At 39.1% G+C, this 21,837-nt stretch overlaps 2 protein-coding genes across 2 annotated transcripts; one reads left to right on the forward strand and one right to left on the reverse strand.

Annotated features, from left to right (window-relative positions):
* The first annotated feature begins 746 nt into the window (after positions 1-746).
* LOC121377396 (gastrin/cholecystokinin type B receptor-like) lies at positions 747-6,768 on the forward strand. Its single transcript, XM_041505379.1, has 2 exons — positions 747-797; positions 5,186-6,768. Exon 2 carries the CDS (start codon positions 5,254-5,256, stop codon positions 6,577-6,579), a length of 1,326 nt encoding a protein of 441 aa, XP_041361313.1. The 5' UTR covers positions 747-797; positions 5,186-5,253; the 3' UTR covers positions 6,580-6,768.
* Positions 6,769-19,294: 12,526 nt separating this feature from the next.
* LOC121376768 (kelch-like protein 5) lies at positions 19,295-21,223 on the reverse strand. Its single transcript, XM_041504541.1, has one exon. The coding sequence runs from the start codon at positions 21,220-21,222 to the stop codon at positions 19,621-19,623; it is 1,602 nt and encodes a 533-aa protein (XP_041360475.1). The 5' UTR covers position 21,223; the 3' UTR covers positions 19,295-19,620.
* Between the last annotated feature and the right edge of the window lie 614 nt (positions 21,224-21,837).

Below are 21,837 nucleotides of genomic sequence, written 5' to 3' on the forward strand. Positions count from 1 at the left end.
AACAGTATGACGTGTATTATAACAGAACTTTCCCCAACACCTGATATCACTCTTTGGAGATTGATCAATATATCGATCAATCTCCCAAATATGCTGAGTGGCGGAATTTAACTTAGTCGGTTGAGCACTCGCCTGAGGTGCTTGCGTCGCAGGATCGAATCACTTTGGTGGATCCATTCAACTGATCAAAGGCCGTGGTATGTGTTTTTCTGTCTGTGGCAAAATTTATTATATTGTTTCATGTTAAAATGAATTTGGAAATAAGACTGTCAAAATCGGCTTGGAATGACTACATGAAACATTTTAATACTAAAATAAATAAATTTGTTTAAAAAAAACAAATTAACATTCGCGTTTCTTTCTGATGTTGTTCAGTATAGCATATTATCACATCATCATTATATTATTCTACAATATCTTATTATCTCCTGTAAAGTCCGCCTTGTGATTGTAAAATATTGTTATTGTGTATTCCTCAAAATGCCACTGTGTAACGTCCTGAGAGTAATAAAGTTCTATTGTTCTGTTAGAATTACCAAATGATTGACATTCAATAGCCGATGATTAATTAATCAATGTGGTGCTCCAGTGGTGTCGTTAAACAAAATAAAAAGATAAAGGATAGTCTTCGCCAGACCGTGCGCCTTTAATTGCCGCCCGTCTACGATAGGAAACTCGGTAGCTCCCCATCCTGTACCGTGTGTGTTGAAGCGAGATGTAAACACAAACAGGAAGACCTGTCTTACCAACAACGTCGTGAGTAGCAGTCCGTACCAAGCGTTCAACACGACTGCAGTGTAAGTGTGCACGTTTATATAATTGTATACTATACATATATATATATATATATATATATATATATATATATATATATATATATATATGTGTATGTATGTGTGTGTGTGTGTGTGTGTGTCTCTCTCTTTCTCTGTCTCTCTCTTTGTGTCTCTCTGTCTCTGTATCTCTCTGTCTGTCTCTCTGTCTGTCTCTCTCTGTCTGTCTGTCTCTCTCTGTCTGTCTGTATATCGGTCTCTGTCTGTATATCGGTCTCTGTCTGTCTGTCTGTCTCTCTCTCTCTCTCTCTCTCTCTCTCTCTCTCTCTCTCTCTCTCTCTCTCTCTCTCTCTCTCTCTCTCTCTCTCTCTCTCTCTCTCTCTCTCTCTCTACTTATGTATGTATGTATGTATTGATGTATGAATATCTATATATTGTATGCATGTCGAGGTTGACTGTTACATACATAGATATTAACGCACTTGCGCAGGGGATAATTAAATCCTTTCTGGCCTCACAAATTGTTCCATGCCGTTGCTGGGACTCGAACCTGTGGCACCGAATCTCCCGCAAATTGCAAGACTAACCACGATACGCTGTGAGCTATCGAAGCTTCCATAAAAAGGAAGCTCTTTAATTCAACCATATGCATGGGGACTACAATCTACGCGGTCGATCCCGCTTACGTGCATGAAACAGTGGGCAGACCTGGCACTGGCTAGTATGTATTGATGTATGAATATCTATATATTGTATGTATGTCGAGGTTGACTGTTACATACATAGATATTAACGCACTGGCGCAGGAGATAATTAAATCCTTTCTGACCTCACAAATTGTCCCATGCCGTTGCTGGGACTCGAACCTGTGGCACCGAATCGTCCGCAAATTGCAAGACTAACCACGATACGCTCTGAGCTATCGAAGCTTCCATAAAAAGGAAGTTCTTTAACTCAACCATATGCATGGGGCCTACAATCTACGCGGTCGATCCCGCTTACGTGCATGAAACAGTGGGCAGACCTGGCACTGGCTAGTATGTATTGATGTATGAATATCTATATATTGTATATATATGTCGAGGTTGACTGTTACATACATAGATATTAACGCACTGGCGCAGGGGGTAATTAAAAACTAAATGTATGTATGTATGTGTATGTATGTATGCATGTGTGTGTGTGTGTGTGTGTGTGTGTGTACTGTAAACCGTGAAAAAAATGCGTGCGTATATATTTCGCGTCGTTCGCGTCCAACCGTATGTCGCGAAATTAATACGCACGCACTATTTTCCAGTATGAAGTGTGTTTAAAGTAATTTGTTTTGTTTTGAAATATTTTATTGAGAATAAAATTCACAAAAAGATTTATTCAACATGCACAGCCTATACACGAGCTCTCCTTGATGGCGACTAATCGTTAATTGTTTTATGGAACTTCAATCAATGGCGACTAATCGTTTATTGTTTTATCTACCAAAGGGTGTTAACAGTTAACAACTGAAGCTGTGAGTTGTGATTCTAATACAGGTGAGGTGGGTAGGGCTTAATCCCCTCTATAGACTCTGTACCAGGCACAATTGCTTGATGTAGGATAACAGAATATTGATTTACAGACAGTAACTTTATAACAATTACAGTGAGCTGTCTTTATCCACTTTTTTTTAAAGCTGTCAACGGTCGTTCGCGAAATTTACACGTCGCGAACATGCGCTAAGGTATACATTCGCGAAAAAAACACGTCGCATTATTAATACGGTTTACAGTATCTATGTATGTGTGTGTGTGTGTGTGTGTGTGTGTGTGTGTGTGTGTGTGTGTGTATGTATGTATGTATGTATGTATGTATGTATTACTTAAGGTAACAGACACCATTTAAATGTAAGAACTGTATCAAAATAATAATAAAAAAATACGGTCAAGACAGACAATCAGTGGTCGAAATACCGCTGTGCCTGACGATTTTGACTAGTCAACATCTCGACGGACCGGCACTTATTGTGCGTTTCTACCTTATGATTATGTTTCCTCCAGAAGGTTTTGATTCGGTCCGGCAGGACTTTTAGCTTGTCTGATCGAATGTCCGACAGGAATTGCAGGTAATTTCGACCCCTGACAATAAAAAACCGGGGCCCATTTCACAAAAAAATCGTAAGTTTACGTCTGCGACTAGCAGTTATACCGGACATACGTTTATACGTGTTTGACATCTATTTCACACAGACAATTACATCATTTTGGAAGATGGAGCATTTTGCGGTCAAAAGAAAATGAAATATGTGTACTTAAAAGTATATTAGTGTTCTGTTAGTGGTAATAAGAATCGTTGTTTAGTCGTAGATTTACGTTTACGTGTAAAACTAAGTTTGCGATGCTTTGTGAAATTGGGCCCTCGGTTTGTTTCATGGTCTGCATTGAATAGATTTTTAGCTATTCAATTTCAACAAGTGGAACTATTTTCAAAGAAAAAATGTGTTTGTGCAGGACACAACATATCACGCGAACCGCCGTTCTGTTCGCGTGTCGGTTACGCAAAATTAAATTTACGCGAACCGCAAATTGGTTACGTCATGACCTGTAAACGTTCAGAAATTAAAACTTGCCAACTTCACGATTACAGGAAGTTTATTCACGCAGACATACTACTAGTATTCCGACAAATGTTTTAGGCTGAATTTTAGATACTTGACGCGCAGCAAACCAGTAGACAACGTTATATTGCAACAGTTGTAACTTGCGACCAGTCTAAACTTTAAAAAAAGTTTTAAAGAAATGTGCTCGGACCTCTAGGGACGGCTAAATTATCTGCTGCTATTTTTTATCTCTAAAGGAATATATGTAGACATAATATTGGATTACCTATAATTTTACAACAGGAATCCAAAAGTGTCACAAAAATTGAAAAATACTAACATCGCATAATGAGCTTTAAAAAACAAACATTTTGAACTTTACTGTAGTATAGAAGTACCATCGATAAAGTGAAAGTAGCGTAACCAGCGCAAAACGAAAAAAAAGGAATCCCTTCAAATAATTATGTATCTATTTCAAAGGCGTAGCGCCCATTACGCACAGTACGCATGTGCGTAATGCAAAAACATAATCCGGGAATAGGTCGAGGCTGTATGTAATTGTTCTATAAAATATCCTCTTAAAATTGACTCAAAAAAGGATAGAAAAACATGCCCCCGAAAAGGTTCAGAATGCATCTATAGCGGTTCTGAGTTTCAAAATTTTCACAGGGGAAGGTCTCCCGAATCCGTAATGCTAAAAAAATGTCTGGTTACGTCCCTGTATTTTGTCTCCGTACTAGGGCTGATATTCAGTTCTTTTATAATATTGTTAACTTTAGCAAACATTAAAGACATTTTGTTTTGGTAAAATGTTTTCTTTTGTATTTGTTTTAACTTTATGTTTGAGCTAAAATATAAATATAATTTCAACGTAATTTTGAGGTAACTGATCAGGTAACCCACGGGTTACGCAAATATAATTCACGTAACCGCACAATTGGTTACCTATGTAAAAACCACGTGAACCGACTTCCGGTTCCCTCAGATTTCGAAATATTGTCCCCTGTTGTGTGTGTGTGTGTTGTTGATGTTGTTTTGATTTTTGTGCGTATGTGTGTGCCAGCGTATGCGTATGCTTTTATCCCAATCCAAACACTGGGGTTGGGCAAAGCGTGGTATTTCTTTATAGCAGTGTTGTTTCTATGGCCATTTTTTTCTGCAGAATCTAAATTTGATGGAATGTTTTTACCTATCTTCATGTTTGATATTGGTAAATGGCAAAACATTAAAAATGGCGCCCAAAGAGTATAATTTTTCACAACATTATGTGCATTTTCAATACACTATGGCTTGTAATATATGATTACTTACCTTTTTAGAATGCTGATTTTAAATATAATGCCAAACATTAGGTATGAATGATGTGTTGCGAAAGTGACCTATCAGTGGCGGATCCAGAAAATCCATTTGGGGGGGGGGGGGGGCAATGACATGAGGCGGAATGCCAATGGAACATTGGAGGAGGTTTGGAGGAGATCGTAAAAAATGAAAATGAATATATAATAAAATTATAACTGTCGCAAAATTTAAGAGGGCCCAGGCCCTTGCCCCCACCCCCCACCCCCCGATCCGCCTCTGCCTATAATAAATTAATTTATTTATAGTATAACATTAACATTGACCAATATAGCGCAAGATCCTGGATCCTAGATGCACCGATATCAAACGTCAAAAAATCCATCGGATTCAGATTCTACGGACAAAATGGCCATAAAAACAACTATGCAAACTCAACTTAAAAAAATAATAATTAAAGTTTGCCCAAGCCTACAAATATTAGGATACATGTATATGCATTTTGTACTCGGATGAATCACAATATGTCTTTTGTCTCTTTCAGATTCTAATAACTGTCAATATTTGACAAATCAACTAATTAGTGAGCGTGTGATAATTAAACACCAAGTGATGGCGATTGATCCTAGAATTACATCAACATCCAATTTTGGCATTGAAAGTACCGTTGCTTCCATATCCACCACAATAAGAAACGTCTCCACCGTTACTAATGATCCAAATAAAGTGAGGTTTATGCCACACAGATACGTGGAGGAAATCAACAACAAAGAAGCATTAAAACTCATTATTCCAATCATCTTCACAGCCATAATGATGGTCATTGGCGTTATTGGAAACTCGCTAGTCATTTATATATACAACTTCCGGTGGCACAAAACGACCACAAAGCTTTTCGTGACGACGCTCGCAATTCTGGATCTGGTCAACTGCGTCATTACCATGCCGACGGAAATTGTTGTTCTGCGTAATTTCTACTACCTGGATGCTCCAGGCTTCTGTAGACTGTCGCGATTTTCCACCTTTTGGATGAACAACAATTCTGCCGTGGTTCTACTGATCATTTCCATCGACCGATTCATCAAGATATGCTTGCCAACCCGCCAGTCGTTTTCGTACAGAGCTGCAAAAATCGCCTGTGTACTCTCTGTGCTGGTTGGGCTGGCCGTGTCCTGGCCCGGGTTGGTCCTCTACGGAAACTACGTCGTGTTAATTCCCACAAAGCACGGCGTGATGAAGTTCATCATGTGCAACGTTCAAAATCACATGACTGACACGTGGTACCCGTTTGCTTACTACATCTACTTGTGGGTCGGTTTCCTCTCGACGGCGCTCGTTATGGTCATTCTTTACGTACTTATTGGAGTGCAGATCTGGGGTAGAAAGGCGAGAACGGACAAGCGATCCAACTCTGCCCAGCTAACAACGTTCCAGTTCAAGCATAAACCACCACACGTGCTCCCTGGGACGGGAAAGGCGGACAGCATGGACAACATTACTAGCAGCTCAACTGAGACAAGTCCCAGCGCAGACCAAACCAGTCCGTCGGAGCTTTCAAACGATGACGTGTTCCATCCTCCGGAAAAACCCGAACCGTCACGAACAAAAAAAGGTCAGCCTCGTGGTCGATTGGGAACGCTGCCGTCATTAAAAATCAGCAAATCTGGAATACAGGCAGGGAAGGCAACTCTGATGCTATTTGTCATCACGTTGGTGTATATAATCAGTTTCCTACCTTTCTTGGTGATAACGGTAATGCGAACTCTGAGCGGACCACTGTGGTACGGACAGCTTTCTGACACGGAGAAAGTGGTCGTAAACCTGTTTCTGCGATCATACCTCATCAGCAACACGGCCAATCCCCTAATATACGGGTTCTGTAATGCACAGTTCCGTCGCGAATGTGTACGTCTTTTCCACAGACTAACGTGTCGTTAATAACCGTGAAACAAACTGAACTCTTTAAATATAATAGATGCATTATTTTCTTATATCCAATTAAGGTTCAAGTACGCTGTCCTGGGCACACACCTCAACTATCTGGGCTGCGAGTTGTCAGTGTGAGAGAGAGAGAGAGAGAGAGAGAGAGAGAGAGAGAGAGAGAGAGAGAGAGAGAGAGAGAGAGAGAGAGAGAGAGAGAGAGAGAGGGGGGGGGGGGGGGGGGTGGGGGTGTAGTGGTCTTATACCGGTACCGGGCAGAGAACCTTGTATCTACCAGCTAAATAAAATTAATGCAACATTTTCTTACTGCCCTTGTCTTTTTTAATTGTCATTTCCCTATTGGTTTCATTACTTTTCTTTCTTTTCATTCTATTTTTGTGCTTATGTCCAATTAAGGTTCAAGGACGATGTCCTGGGCACACACCTCAACTATAGGACTGTCTGTCTATTAGCTGTTAGTGGTTAGTGAGAGAGAAGAGAGTATAGTGTTTCATGGGCTACTCTTTTTCGATTAGCAGCAATGGATCTTTTATATGTACCATCCCACAGACAGGATAGTACATACTACAGACCTTTGATATACCAGTCGTGGTGCACTGGCTGGAACGAGAAATAGCACAATGGGTCCACCGACGGGGAACGACCACAGACCGACCGCGCATCAAGCGAGCTCTTTACCACTGGGCTACCTCATTAATTAAAATGTCCTGTTTCCTATATTTCTATTTCAGCTTTAGTGTTTTGCTTTTGTGTTAATTTTATTTGTGTGTATGGTGGGTGTATTATTATTATTATTATTATTATTATTATTAGAAGTAGAAGTAATAGTAGTAGTAGTAATAGTAGAAGTAGTAGTAGTAGTAGTAGTAGTAGTAGTAGTAGTAGTAGTAGTAGTAGTAGTAGTAGTAGTAGTAGTAGTAGTAATAATAGTAGTAGTAGTAGTAGTAGTAGTAGTAGTAGTCATAATAATCTTAGTAGTAGTGTAGTAAGTAGTACCATATAGTAGTTTAAAGTACTTGGGAATAGTAAGTGTAGTAGTAAGTAATCATAGTAGTTTAGTAGTTAGTTGTAACTATGAATTAGTGTAGAATGCAGTAGTTTTAGTCCCCAGTATAGTTGTCATTCTAGTAGTCTAAGATAGTAGTAGTATTGACATACGTAGTAGTAGTATTTAAGTGTTTTACATAGTATTATTTAGTATATGCTAAATATATTTTTCGTTCCCATCCATATGATTCTTATTTTCTTATGACTGCATATCTCAAACCTGTTCAAATTTCACACACATTTTATATTCTGTTTAAACACTTGGGAATTGTACGTGTTAAAAATCAATTTTATATTTTGAACTATGAATTAGTGTAGAATGCATTACGTTTTATCTCCCCAGATGTTGTCATTCTAGACTCTAAGATAGTCATTGACAAACTTCATACATATTTATGTTTTACATTTATTATTTAGTATATGCTAAATATATTTTTCGTTCCCATCCATATGATTCTTATTTTAGAATTTATGACTGCATATCTCAAACCTGTTCAAATTTCACACACATTTTATATTCATATATCTGTAGAAAGAGCAATATCTAGCATAGGGGTACGGGCTCCCATTTGTGTAGGGTTGGGGGGGGGGGGGGGAGATAGGGGAAGCTGTCATACAGTACGGGGGGGGCAGACTGAATTTTGCCCTAATTAAACGAAAATGCAACCATGTTAAAATGCATAGTGATTCGTTTGCAACCATACATGACCATTAGGTAGTAATGCTAATATGAATAAATATTGTTATAAAGATTCGTCATCGTACGATGGCGATAAGGTTTGTCATCCAGTACGACGATAATCATCAGGGACGATAAGGTTGAAGCTGTCATCCAGTACGATGACGATAAGGTTGAAGCTGTCATCCAGTACGATGACGATAGGGTTGGAGCTGTCATCCAGTACGACGACGATAGTGTTGGAGCTGTCCGTACGACCTATGCTACGATAGTGTTGAAGCTGTCATTTACGATGACGATAAGATACGACAACGAGTGTTGAAGTGTCATCCAGTCGATGACGATAGGGTGAAGCTGTCATTACGACAACGATAGTGTTGAAGCTGTCATCCAGTACGATGACAACGATAGTACGGTTGTTGAAGCTGTCATCCAGTACGATGACGATAGGGTTGAAGCTGTCATCAGTACGACAACGATAGTGTTGAAGCTGTCACAGTACGATGACGATAGGGTTGGAGCTGTCATACAGTACGACGATGATAGTGTTGACGATAGGGTTGAATAGCTGTCATCCACGATAGGGTTACGTCACCCAGTACGATGATAGGGTTGAAGCTGTCATCCAGTACGATGACGATAGGGTTGAAGCTGTCATCCAGTACGATGACGATAGGGTTGAAGCTGTCATCCAGTACGATGACGATAGGGTTGAAGCTGTCATCCACTACGATGACGATAGGGTTGAAGCTGTCATCCACTACGATGACGATAGGGTTGAAGCCGTCATCCAGTACGATGACGATAGTGTTGAAGCCGTCATCCAGTATAACGATAAGGTTGAAGCTGTCATACAGTACGACAACGATAGTGTTGAAGCTGTCATCCAGTACGATGACGATAGGGTTGAAGCTGTCATACAGTACGACAACGATAGTGTTGAAGCTGTCATCCAGTACGATGACGATAGGGTTGGAGCTGTCATACAGTACGACGATGATAGTGTTGAAGCTGTCATCCAATACGATGTTATCGATAGAATACGACAGGGTAGAACCCGTCATCCAGAATAACGATAGGGTTGGAGCCGTCACCCAGTACGATGACAATAGGGTTGGAGCCGTCATCCAGTACGATGGCGATAAGGTTGGAGCTGTCATCCAGTACGACGATAAGGTTGGAGCTGTCATCCAGTACGACGACGATAAGGTTGAAGCTGTCATCCAGTACGATGACGATAGGGTTGAAGCTGTCATCCAGTACGATGACGATAGGGTTGAAGCTGTCATCCAGTACGACGACGATAGGGTTGAAGCTGTCATCCAGTACGATGACGATAGGGTTGAAGCTGTCATCCAGTACGATGACGATAGTGTTGAAGCGACGATAACGGGTTGAAGCTGTCATCCAGTACGATGACGATAGGGTTGAAGCTGTCATCCAGTACGATGACGATAGGGGGTTCATACAGTACGACAACGATAGTGTTGAAGCTGTCATCCAGTACGACTGACGATAGGATTGAAGCTCATCATCCAACAGGGTAGAACGATGACGATAGGGTTGAAGCTGTCATCCAGTACGATGACGATAGGGTTGAAGCTGTCATCCAGTACGATGACGATAGGGTTGGAGCTGTCATCCAGTACGACGACGATAGGGTTGAAGCTGTCATCCAGTACGGCGACGATAGGGTTGAAGCTGTCATTCAGTACGATGACGATAGGGTTGGAGCTGTCATCCAGTACGACGATGTCATCCAGATAGGGTTGAAGCTGTCTGTCATCCTGTCATTCAGTACGATGACGATAGGGTTGGAGCTGTCATCCAGTACGACGACGATAGGGGTTGTAGGTTGGAAGCTGTCATCCAGTACGTCATCGAATACGACGATAAGGTTGAAGCTGTCATCCAGTACGACGACGATAAGGTTGGAGCTGTCATCCAGTACGACGACGATAGCTGGTTAAGGTTGAAGCTGTCCAGTACGATGACAGTACGTACGATGACGATAGGGTTGAAGCTATCATCCAACACGATGACGATAGGGTTGAAGCTGTCATCCAGTACGATGACGATAGGGTTGAAGCTGTCATCCAGTACGATGACGATAGGGTTGAAGGTTGAAGCTGTCATCCAGTACGAGCTGACGATGACGATAGGAAGCTATCATTGATAAGCTGTCATCCAGTACGATGACGATAGGGTTGACTGATAGGGTTGAAGCTGTCATCCAGTACGACGACGATAAGGTTGAAGCTGTCATCCAGTACGATGACGATAGGGTTGGAGCTGTCATCCAGTACGACGATAAGGTTGAAGCTGTCATCCAGTACGACGATGATAGGGTTGGAGCTGTCACCCAGTACGACGACGATAAGGTTGAAGCTGTCATCCACTACGATGACGATAGGATTGAAGCTGTCATCCAGTACGACGACGATAGGGTTGGAGCTGTCATCCAGTACGACGACGATAGGATTGAAGCTGTCATCCAGTACGATGACGATAGGGTTGAAGCTGTCATCCAGTATGACAGCGATTATTCAATAGGATTGAAGCTCTTATTCAGTAGGCTACAATGACAATATGGTTGAAGATGACATCCGGTACAACGAATATCAAGATGACATCCGGTAGAACGACGTTGACGTCAAGGCTGTCATACAGTACGACGACGTTGACGTCAAGGCTGTCATACAGTACGACGACGTTGGCGTCAAGGCTGTCATACAGTACGACGACGTTGGCGTCAAAGCTGTCATACAGTACGACGACGTTGGCGTCAAGGCTGTCATACAGTACGACGTTGGCGTCAAGACTGTCATACAGTACGACGTTGGCGTCAAGGCTGCCATACAGTACGACGACGTTGACGTCAAGGCTGTCATACAGTACGACGACGTTGGCGTCAAGGCTGCCATACAGTACGACGATGTTGACGTCAAGTCTGTCATACAGTACGACGACGATAGGGTTGAAGCTGTCATCCAATATATATACAAATTCTTTAATTGTATTGGGATGGGTTGTTGTGAAATTGATTGTTTCAATGAGTACGATCCTTTAAAATTAAATTTCAATGTTTCACCGTGGTCAGCTATGTCTAAACTTGACGTTTACCTTTTTTTCTTTTTCTTTTAATTTCTTCCATGATTTGAAGTAATTAACGTGTAGATGGACGGACCAATATCCGAGATTAAATGGTATGTCATTGTAGTTCAGTAAATGCTTAACTGAATATTAATATTGGAGTTATTTCATAAAAACACCTTAAAGCCGCACACCCTAGTTCCATCCAGCGAAAATAAATTATAATTTGGTTAATCTACAAACCTGTAACACACTTAGATCACGTTTTTATCAAATGGAGTGAAAAAGCAGGTTTTATATCGATAAATACCATGGGAATCCCATGTCCCAATTGCTTGAAATAATTTTGAAAGTTAGTATTCTGATGTCACCGGTAGATGTCGCTCGAAGCACAACAATGCCTACGTCACGACAAATTTCACAGACTTGGGGTGCGTTCGTTTCACCTCTCCTGGACATGTTCCAACTGTTCTGTCCTGGTTGTATCCCCTCTCCAGATATCGTAAGACTTAGCAAAATTATTGGTTTTAAGGGTTTGTAACGTTTTGTATTGAGACACTTACTTGTCTGAACTTTATTGTTACTGAAAATGTTCACGAACTGTGAAGAAAAATCTCACAAATGAACAACAACAAATCGGAAGTTGATTGCGCGAACCGTGCACGAGAAAACAAACCGAACCAAAATGATAACGGTCACGTGATATACCAACGTCTGTGACATTGAAATGGAAATATCCCCTCTAAAAATAGATTGGACCTCGCTTGCTTAACGGTTTTTTCTCGACAACACGTCTTGTGAAAAAATGCAAAAAATGCATTTCGTGGTTTTACAAACATCAGGATTACCAAAAAGCACTTCAGGTGAAAGGAAATGTGTATTCTAAATAATAAAATGTAAGTAAAGTGCAATTTTATTTGTGAAAAATGGGGTTTAATAGCGAAAAACAACGCCGTAATGGTTAACAAATAAACGTAACTAGGGTGTGTCCCTTTAAGTATTTCTAAATAATGTCATCTGCTTTGCGAGCGGAAATGCACGAGACAAACTATTTCCGGTTTGCTGTGAAGCACTGTTGCTTAATAGACCGAAACCGTGGTGTTATCGCTTAAACTGCCAAAACGATGTTATTGTTTTAATTAATGCTATGAATAATAAATAGCATTGATATTAGGAATACATGCTCAGATATTTGTTGATTTGTGTATCCGTTGTGTATTGTAAGACCTTATTGTGTTTTTCTTAAGACTATATTTGACGTCATACTAGAGATTTAAAAAAAGACCAGTGACGTCAATGTTGGGGTATAACTAGAAGTGTTAGGCTACCTTTCCATTGGCGCAGTTTTACCCGCGCGGTTAGCCGCGTAGCGATTCTACCCGCGCGGCTAGCACATTTCCATTGAGGCGTTCTTATGATACGGTTTCTTCCATGTGACGTCATTAATTAATTAAGCGGCCATATGCAAACTGAACTGTCATTGTAAAATGAGGAAGATCCATTACTAATGAAATTTCTACAGAAAAAAACAACATTTGATCAAATCGAGATTTGAACTAGTATGCCTGATTAAGTCCTTCCCACAGGAAACGCTCCCACCTCATACATTGTAATTTACTACATATTATTTATTTCTGAGCTGATTGTTTTCTAAATTGGACACAAATATAGGCAAACACATAGGCCTACTTTTCATTTTACATCAAACCAAACTGAAATTAATTTTAAAAAACAATTAACAACAAAAAAACACAAAAAAACACAAAAATAAACTGGACTATTAGATACGAGAGCTAACATACGTAAAATGAAATGACACATATTTTGGGAACATAAAGTAATGAGGAACCGATTATATTTTACTGACATCACAGGTCCGTAGGCAGGGGTGGGTAAGAGGGACCGAACAACCCACCGTATCATAAAAAATACTTTAAAAACACAATAGTTTACCTCCTAAAATAACACAATTCCTGCTATAAAAGGTATTTTTATTCTTTGTTACTAAAGTGAACACGGTAAATATTATTGTTAGTAAGAAGTTGGTGAACATGCACATCAGTTATTGAACTCATTTTATGTTATTATTGTATCGGTACGGCGTTTTTCATTATTGAACGAGTCAGAGGCGGATCTGGGGGGGGGGGAGCAGGGGCCCGCACCCACCTAAATTTTGCGATAGTTATAATTTTATTATATATTAATTATCTTTCTTTTTTACGATCCACCTCCATACCTCCCCCAAAGTTCCCTTGGCATTCCACCTCATGTCACTGGAGGCGCCCCTAAATGGATTTTCTGGATCCGCCACTGCGAGGATTAAGGGTGTCAACATAAGCGGATTCAGGAGGGAGACATGCGAGTCCGGATTCGCTTTATTCACCTTTCTTTTTTTCAATAAATAATTTTTAAATTGACAAACTTGAAATCTTTCAAAATTAAAACATTGCAAAATTTCCGGATCCGTCACCGATACTGTGTAGACGTAGTTTAGTGAACCTAATATTATTTTAGAGCATTATGATGGTTGTGTTTATCAACTTTTCATTAATATGCGTTTATAATAGTAGCATAATATTAAATTATTATAATAATAATTATTATTATTATTATTATTATTATTATTATTATTATTATTATTATAGAACTTGTCATGTCTTGGACGTTGAATTTTTTTTGCGATTTTCGTCCAGCAATTGTTAGTTCAGATCTGGTACTTATATTCACTTAAGGATTGGTAATAAATACCGGGTTTTAGATCACCAAGTCAGTTAAAATTTCAATTTGCTCACGTATGAACTTTTCTCGCCCATTGCACGAAGGATGCTAAAACTGCCTACTCTTAAAACTTGAAAATTGTGCGGGAGATGGGTAATCATGGGTAATACCCCAAAATGACGTCATTTTATGGATTCCCCATGCGGTTCGAGCCGCACGGCTGGCAAAAAATCGGTACATGATCGACTTTTTTTTGCCGCACGGTTAGCACCCGTGTCAATGGAAAGACGTCAATGCAAATCAACGCATTTGATTTTTGCCGCTCAGCGGCAGAAATAGCCGCGCGGGTAAAACCGTGCCAATGGAAAGGCAGCCTTACGTTAGTTATAAACAGTTGGATCCAAATTGTGACAGCTATCGGCTAAACTTCGCAATTACAACGTTTTATTGAATATTTTGTTTAGATCTTGGACAGCACTGAGAGGTAAATAGGCGACTGCCTTTAGCTTCCTTTGTGGTTCTTCCAAATTAATAGGTTATGAATTAAATTTACTTTAAAGTAAGGTTTTGGGATCCAACTCAATAATTGCACTTTCTTGTTTACTAAATCTGGGATAGATAATTAATTACTTTAACTGTTCATTGAGAGCATCTTGAGATAATGGGCGATTGTCTAGTCTCCTGGTGTTGTTAGTCAGTCACTGAGAACACTCAATGGATAATGGGCGATTGCCTAGTCTTTTGGTTGTTTAAATAAATATTCGTAACTGTATCTAACTGTATATAATATTAACTGTAGTTAAATATTATAGTTCGTTGGTGTCTAACTCTTAACTAACTGTTCATTGAGAGAATCTTGAGATAATGGCAATTGTCTAGTCTCCTGGTGTTGTTAGTCACTGAAAACATTCAATGGATAATGGGCGATTAACTAGTCTTTTGGATGTTTAAATAAATATTGATTTTTAACTGTGTTACTTGTAATTGCAATCTGATTAAAATTAGCTCTACTGGATCTACCAGTAGATCTAACAGCATTGCGTGATCTTCCATGTCCAGGTGACATTTCATCTATAAATAACAATTTAAATATCGACCAATTACACTTCGTCTTTTATAGCGTTATTCGGGAGCATAAAAATTCTAAAAATATCGGGCGAGACTATTTATGCAATAGGCGAACTTGTTGGTCTATTTCAACATTGAAAAAACAGGGGAAAAGTGCAGTAATAAACTCTGGATTGTATACTAGTATAAACAGATTTTATGGCTATACCATCACGGTGAGGGGTTTTTACGTCTTCAAACGAATTTTATATAAAATTTTATATTGCAATTAGTTTCCGGCATACTTTCTAATTCACCCGAATCTTTTCGTATACCCTCGGCATAATCCCGACTGTTTTCAAATTCTTTTCAAGTAAGGTTTTGATTGGTCGAATGAAAGGTCAACTGGACATGAGCTCCAACGGGCTGCTGTTAGATCCACATGTAATAGTGGAGCTAATTTTAATTAGATTGTTGTAATTGACATCACTGGTTAACTACATGTTTTCATATTTTTCATAGTTTAATGTTAACAGTATTCTTAGTTCATAACTTTGGTTGATATCAGCATAATATTTCATATATGAAATTCTGTGGTTTTCAATGCAATAACAACCCGTCTTTAAAGTGACATCTTGTTGTCTTGTTTATTTTAACTATTAGTTTATGTGGTAAACGCCTTCATGGTCACGTGTGCGTTCGAGCGTGCAGTACGCACTCCTCGTCTCTTACACAATACGTAGGTTCAGAGTATTTGCACACGTGCTCGCACGACACTCAGGCACACAACGCACGAAATTCTACCACACTGGTGGCAGCGGTTAACTTCCAAAATACTTACAACAAATTCTACCACATTGGTGGCAGCGGTTAACTTCCAAAATACTTACAATAAAAACTATACTAGTTAAAGCTTAGTATAAAATAAAATGATGTTAAGAAATAGAGAATTACCTCCAGTTAGTTTCTTAAGTGAAAGATCTAGGAGTTATTTGGGGAGGGAAGATGATGAGTTAGATAAAACATGTCCAATATTCACCCGTAATTCAAATACTAGTGATCTAAATGTTAAAGTAACCTGTAGCACAAATACACCCATATGAAGGGCACCTGTAGATTGGATGAATTGTAGTAACAGAAATCAAGTGGGTAGACGTTTCAGTGATAGTATACTGGACACTGTAAACAATTCTGCCAGTTTATATATTCTACATTGACTAGTAGTGGTTCCATAGATATAGTGAAAGTGATCCTGGTGCAGTCCTTGGAAGACCATGTATTTACACAACAACAAGTTCAGCTCGTTACAAATGCTGATTATATTCCTAATTCGTCTGTGTCTGGTTTGAATGGATTAGTAGCAGATATAACAACATAAACCCTCACCCGGATGAACCAAAACCATGACTGCCATATTTTGCAACGGAAAAGGAGATTCTGAGTCTTTCTGGATTCAGTTTCAAATGCTATCACGTCGATTTCAATGGGATGAAGAGAGGCAGTGTGAAAGTGAAAATGCTGAAATTAAAGTAATTGGTCGAAGTAGCCTGTATGGGGACCATGGGTTACCTTCTTAGTGAGTCAGTATCTATGCCAAGTGTCAAAAAGACCGTGGGCCAAAATTATGAAGGCTGGTTTTTTTTCTGAAACAGATGTTGAACACCAAATTTAAAATGTGCTGAGATGTAATGAAAAGTTTCATTTTCTTTTCATTATTGGTTATTCTAAAGAGACTGCAGAGCTTGTTTTGCAGTGTGAGATTTGATTAAATACTTAAGGCATAACAGCACAAAAAATAAACAAAAACAACCACCACCACCACAAAACCCCAACAACAACAACAACAAACAATTCAAACAAACAAACAAACCATACAAGTAACACAACTATGACGCTGTGCTAGTTTAATTCTCCTTCGTTCTTTATCAAATTATTTATGGCTATACGTCACTATCGATAACATTAGTTTTATTACATACCTATTCAATCTTACTATAATGATAAAGACGTTTTGAAACCGTGTGATACATTTATTTTGTATCGCATAGATGTGCGATCTAGACAGGAACCTTTAAATGGGGAATTCCCTTTTTATTTTTACTGCAGTTAGCACCATTTATTTACTGACATATACAATTTACAAATGACGTCACATCGTATTTGAAACATTAAACAAGGTTGCCTCAGAACATGATTCTGAGCGTTTAGAAAATCCATGAAAGGAGTTTTGATCATAGATTTAAGAAAGTGTTGTTATGACGTTAAATTAAAAACCGTTTTTGTATAACATAAAAGAAGGTATGTAATAAATACAGAACTTCACACACGTTGTTTTCGCTTCCCATGTATTGCACTCGTTTCTTTTGCGAAAGAACATACCACTCGACCGCATTACTGCCAAAGAGCTATATAGGATTGCAAACGAATCACTACGCATATTTACATGGATTACAACTAATTTTTAGGGTAGAATAATGGTAATACTGCGACGACCCAGGAAAACTGGATGTCTGGTAAATGGTCAATTTAATAATGGAGGCAAAAGATCACCAACAAATATTTAACTTCATCAACGTTTATTAATAACTAACATAGTTTAACAGGTTAACATCTCGTTGAATGTATATATATATATGTCTCCTTTAGTAATTAAATAATCAATAATAGCTATATACTAACACTAAATTATTCCAGGGCTAAATAACTAACACTACATTCTATTCAATGTATTTAACAAGTCAGGTGACGACCTTAAAAGACTGAGTTCGATCGTCTACTAATACTTTAACCAATTAATTACGAACTCAACAGATTGAGTCTAAAAAATACAGATAATGGATTTTGTACTAAAAAATCCTCCAACGCTTCACTAGAAAAATACTATAGTTTACAAACAATATCTCAAATTGTTTATGTCAAAATACTAGTGCACTCGCACTTACTTCACTGGTACAAAACAATACAAACAATATCCAATTGTTTGCCTAATCAGTGTACATGCACAAGCCTCATGTGTGCACACTCTATTCTTGTAATTGAACTTGTCACATAAATATCCACAATACCCGGGACCTACACCTTTATGTGTTGGGTATTGCTTACTCTATTCCCTAACTTAATGCATAGTCAAAACCTATTTCTATATCTTAACAAGTTTCGTTTCATGGCCTAAAAAAGAGTGTGGTCCTTATTTATTACACTAAAACATCTGCTAAATCTGTATTGCCAATTACTACACCAACCCACGAAATGGGACGAAATACTGACAACAACCCGACTGATTATACTATGACGTGATTATGACCACACTATATGACGCGACTGACCAGACTAACAAACATTGGCTGGATTGCTATTTATACCCCCGCCACATTCTACGTTTGGCGTAATTGACCCCTCCGTACGGCGTGATTGACAACCGCGCTGGACCAATCATGTTTCACGGTTCAAAAACTGCGGGCCCAAATATGCTTGGACGCCATTAGGTTAGACAGCATAATTTTTTTCGATGTGTAATGTTTTTGTATAGTTAGCATTAAAATTAGTTAAAATAATTGTCTCCTCCAACTGAATTATAATCATAGTAAACATATACTTCTGTTGACAAGTGTTAACAGCGATGACAACTATGCGGAGCCTATGATTGACGTAAAATCAGTGTTTTCCTGCGAAACCGTCACATGGTATTGAAAGTGAAGTTTTGCCGAAATCCATCAAAATTCAACTGATATATAAATTCTACGAAGGTAAGATTTTAATAATCACTTTCCCTCCAATGTAATGGAATTTACTGACTCATTTAATCAGTCTTCGATGTATATATTGTCGTTAAGAATCCGTCGTTAAACTGCACACAGTCCGACGAATGGCCAAAATAAAAGTTTTGGCAAGACTTCCGATCGTTCCAGCATTCAGTTAATTTAGGCTTAAGTTAGGTTTAGGGTTAGTGATAGTATTAACAAGCATGCTGGAACGTTTGGAAGTCTTAGCTTTTTTTCCTTTTCTTTTTGTTTGCACACACACATTGTTCATTTCATCACATCATGTTCTATACCACACACACACATTTCACCACATCATGTTCTATACCACACACACACATTTCACCACGTCATGTTCTATACCACACACACATTTCACCAGGTCATGTTCTATACCACACACACACATTTCACCAGGTCATGTTCTATGCTACACACACACACACACACACACACACACACACACACACACACATTGTTCACTTCACCACATTGCGTTCTTTACCATACACACATTATTCACTTCACCACATCATGTTCTATACTACACACACACATTGTTCATTTTACCATATCGCGTTCTACACACACACACGCACACGCGCACACACACACACACACACACACACACACACATTATTATTCCCTTCGTGGCACTGTGTTCCACAAATCAGACATTAAAACTTCCATCGGCTAAGTGTTCCCCATAACACACACATCGTACACATGAGCACACCTAGGTGGCGAAGGAAATGTTCTCAGTTCTTCTTTACGTTGGCTGAGGTTGAATGCGCTGATCCCATCTGCAGTGAAACACAGCAAGCGTCCGTTTCGTTGTGTGACACCAAAATAATAATTAAACGATTTCCATTCCTCTTTAGATTTAATCTGAATCTCGATTTCTCCCTCCGTGCTGGTGACCCGGAGGTGCATCACGTGACCGTCGTTGTCTAGGAGATAAACATCTGGGAGGTGAAGCAATTTGAAGCCTCTTAGTGACTCAGAGGTACAAGGTAACTTTGTGTTCAGCTTACTGACAGCGTGAGATCGGGTGTTAAAACACTGGATAACATCTGACGAGCCCCAGTCATTCCTTCCCCCCATAATGAGAATGTTCTCGTCAACTGTAACAGAACAAGTGTACAACCGTTTCAATCCCAAATCTCCAGTGACCTGCCAGTGTCTTGAATTGTGCGCTAGCATCTCTATCGTATTGCTATAGCGACCGCCTATCGCGTACACTTTAGAGTCAACTGTGGCCGCACAGTGCCAGCCGCGGTCGTCTATGAGATTTGGACCTATTGTCCACAGCTTTCTGTTTGTGTTGTAAATTAATGTACATTTCTTCCGGATATTGCCACCAGTGATGTATATTTTCTCGTCCAGACTTGCTGCCGAATACCAAGACCCAGGATCTAATGGAGCTGGTGGGGCGTCTTCCCACTTGCCGTCTGGCGTGAAACGAGACAGAAGTGACTTGTTGTTACGATGAAGGACGAAGACAGACATGTCCGGACTGACCCTCGAACGATCTGTAACTCGACTATACAGTCGCACATGCAGCACCTCTTGTACCATTGCCTGGACAGATTTGTTTTTACAAACAATGTCTGAAAACACAACGTCATCAATCAGAAACTTTGGATCAACAAAATGTAGTTGCACATTTTCAAAAATCTCTTTGACGTCATTCGGATCAGGGTTATTGTGTTCAATCCATTTCATGGCGCATCTGAGGACGGTGTCTTCTTTACATTTTAAATCTTTGCTTGAAATGATTTCCAAAAGCTCCGGCTTCAACAGCTGGACTATCTTTCCTGTTTTAACAAAATCAGGGATGTTGCTGATCAAATAACAAAATGCTCTGTTGGACACATTGAGGAAGTTATAAAGTTTCGAAAGTCTCCACCAATGTAGACAGTTTCTTGTAGTGAGTACCAGATGTTCTTTCAGGTATATGTTACAAAGTTGTTTGATGTGGTGAAGTTGCATCATCTCAGCAGAGTCTAAGACTTTAACACAGTTCTTTTCATTCACCAGACTAATTCCACACAAAGACATTTTAATGATATCTTGGAACACTGACAACGACATTGTCGGTAGGTTCACGATGCCCGTCTGACTCTCCAACATATCTGATGTAAACATGGCCCGGAAGTACGGAGACATCGCCGCAAGTACAATACGGCTCCCGGTTGTTTTTCCATCGTTACATACAATTTGTATGTCACAGAAAGTACCTGTTGTAATCTCTTCGTGGACGTTTACAAAAAGTTGTGTTTGAGCGTCTTCCATTGTACCAAACAAATTAACTGAAAAAAAACAAAATCAATTTAGATGTGCGAATTTATCCTGCAACCACCATTTCTATTGGCAGAATATGATGAGTCATATCCTGCTACTAGCAAGGCCTACATTACAAAATCGCTCCTTTAACCTATAGGTAAATTGGATGAAATAACAGAAATGCTAGCTTTTCCCCTTAATGTTTATGGTCTGCAGGATAAAGATATTAACTAGTTAATGATGTCGGATATCTGTTTTATCCTGTTCAGGCCGAATGAGAAATTCCGCTCGGCAGATCCTCGCGGAATTTTCAGTTCTTACCTTCACATGATGAAGCAGATATCCAACGTCATTACTTAGTTATTCTCTATATATATAGAGAGTCGATAGTACATTAGTTATAATTATATCCAGTGTCATCTAGTCTTATTCAGTTTAGATGTGAGATTATATACAGTCGATAGTACATTAGTTATAATTGTATCCAGTGTCATCTAGTCTTATTCAGTTTAGATGTGAGATTATATAGAGAGTCGATAGTACATTAGTTATAATTGTATCCAGTATCATCTAGTCTTATTCAGTTTAGATGTGAGATTATATAGAGAGTCGATAGTACATTAG

Source organism: Gigantopelta aegis, chromosome 7 (genome assembly GCF_016097555.1).
Source record: "Gigantopelta aegis isolate Gae_Host chromosome 7, Gae_host_genome, whole genome shotgun sequence".
Classification (NCBI taxonomy): Eukaryota; Metazoa; Mollusca; class Gastropoda; order Neomphalida; family Peltospiridae; genus Gigantopelta; species Gigantopelta aegis.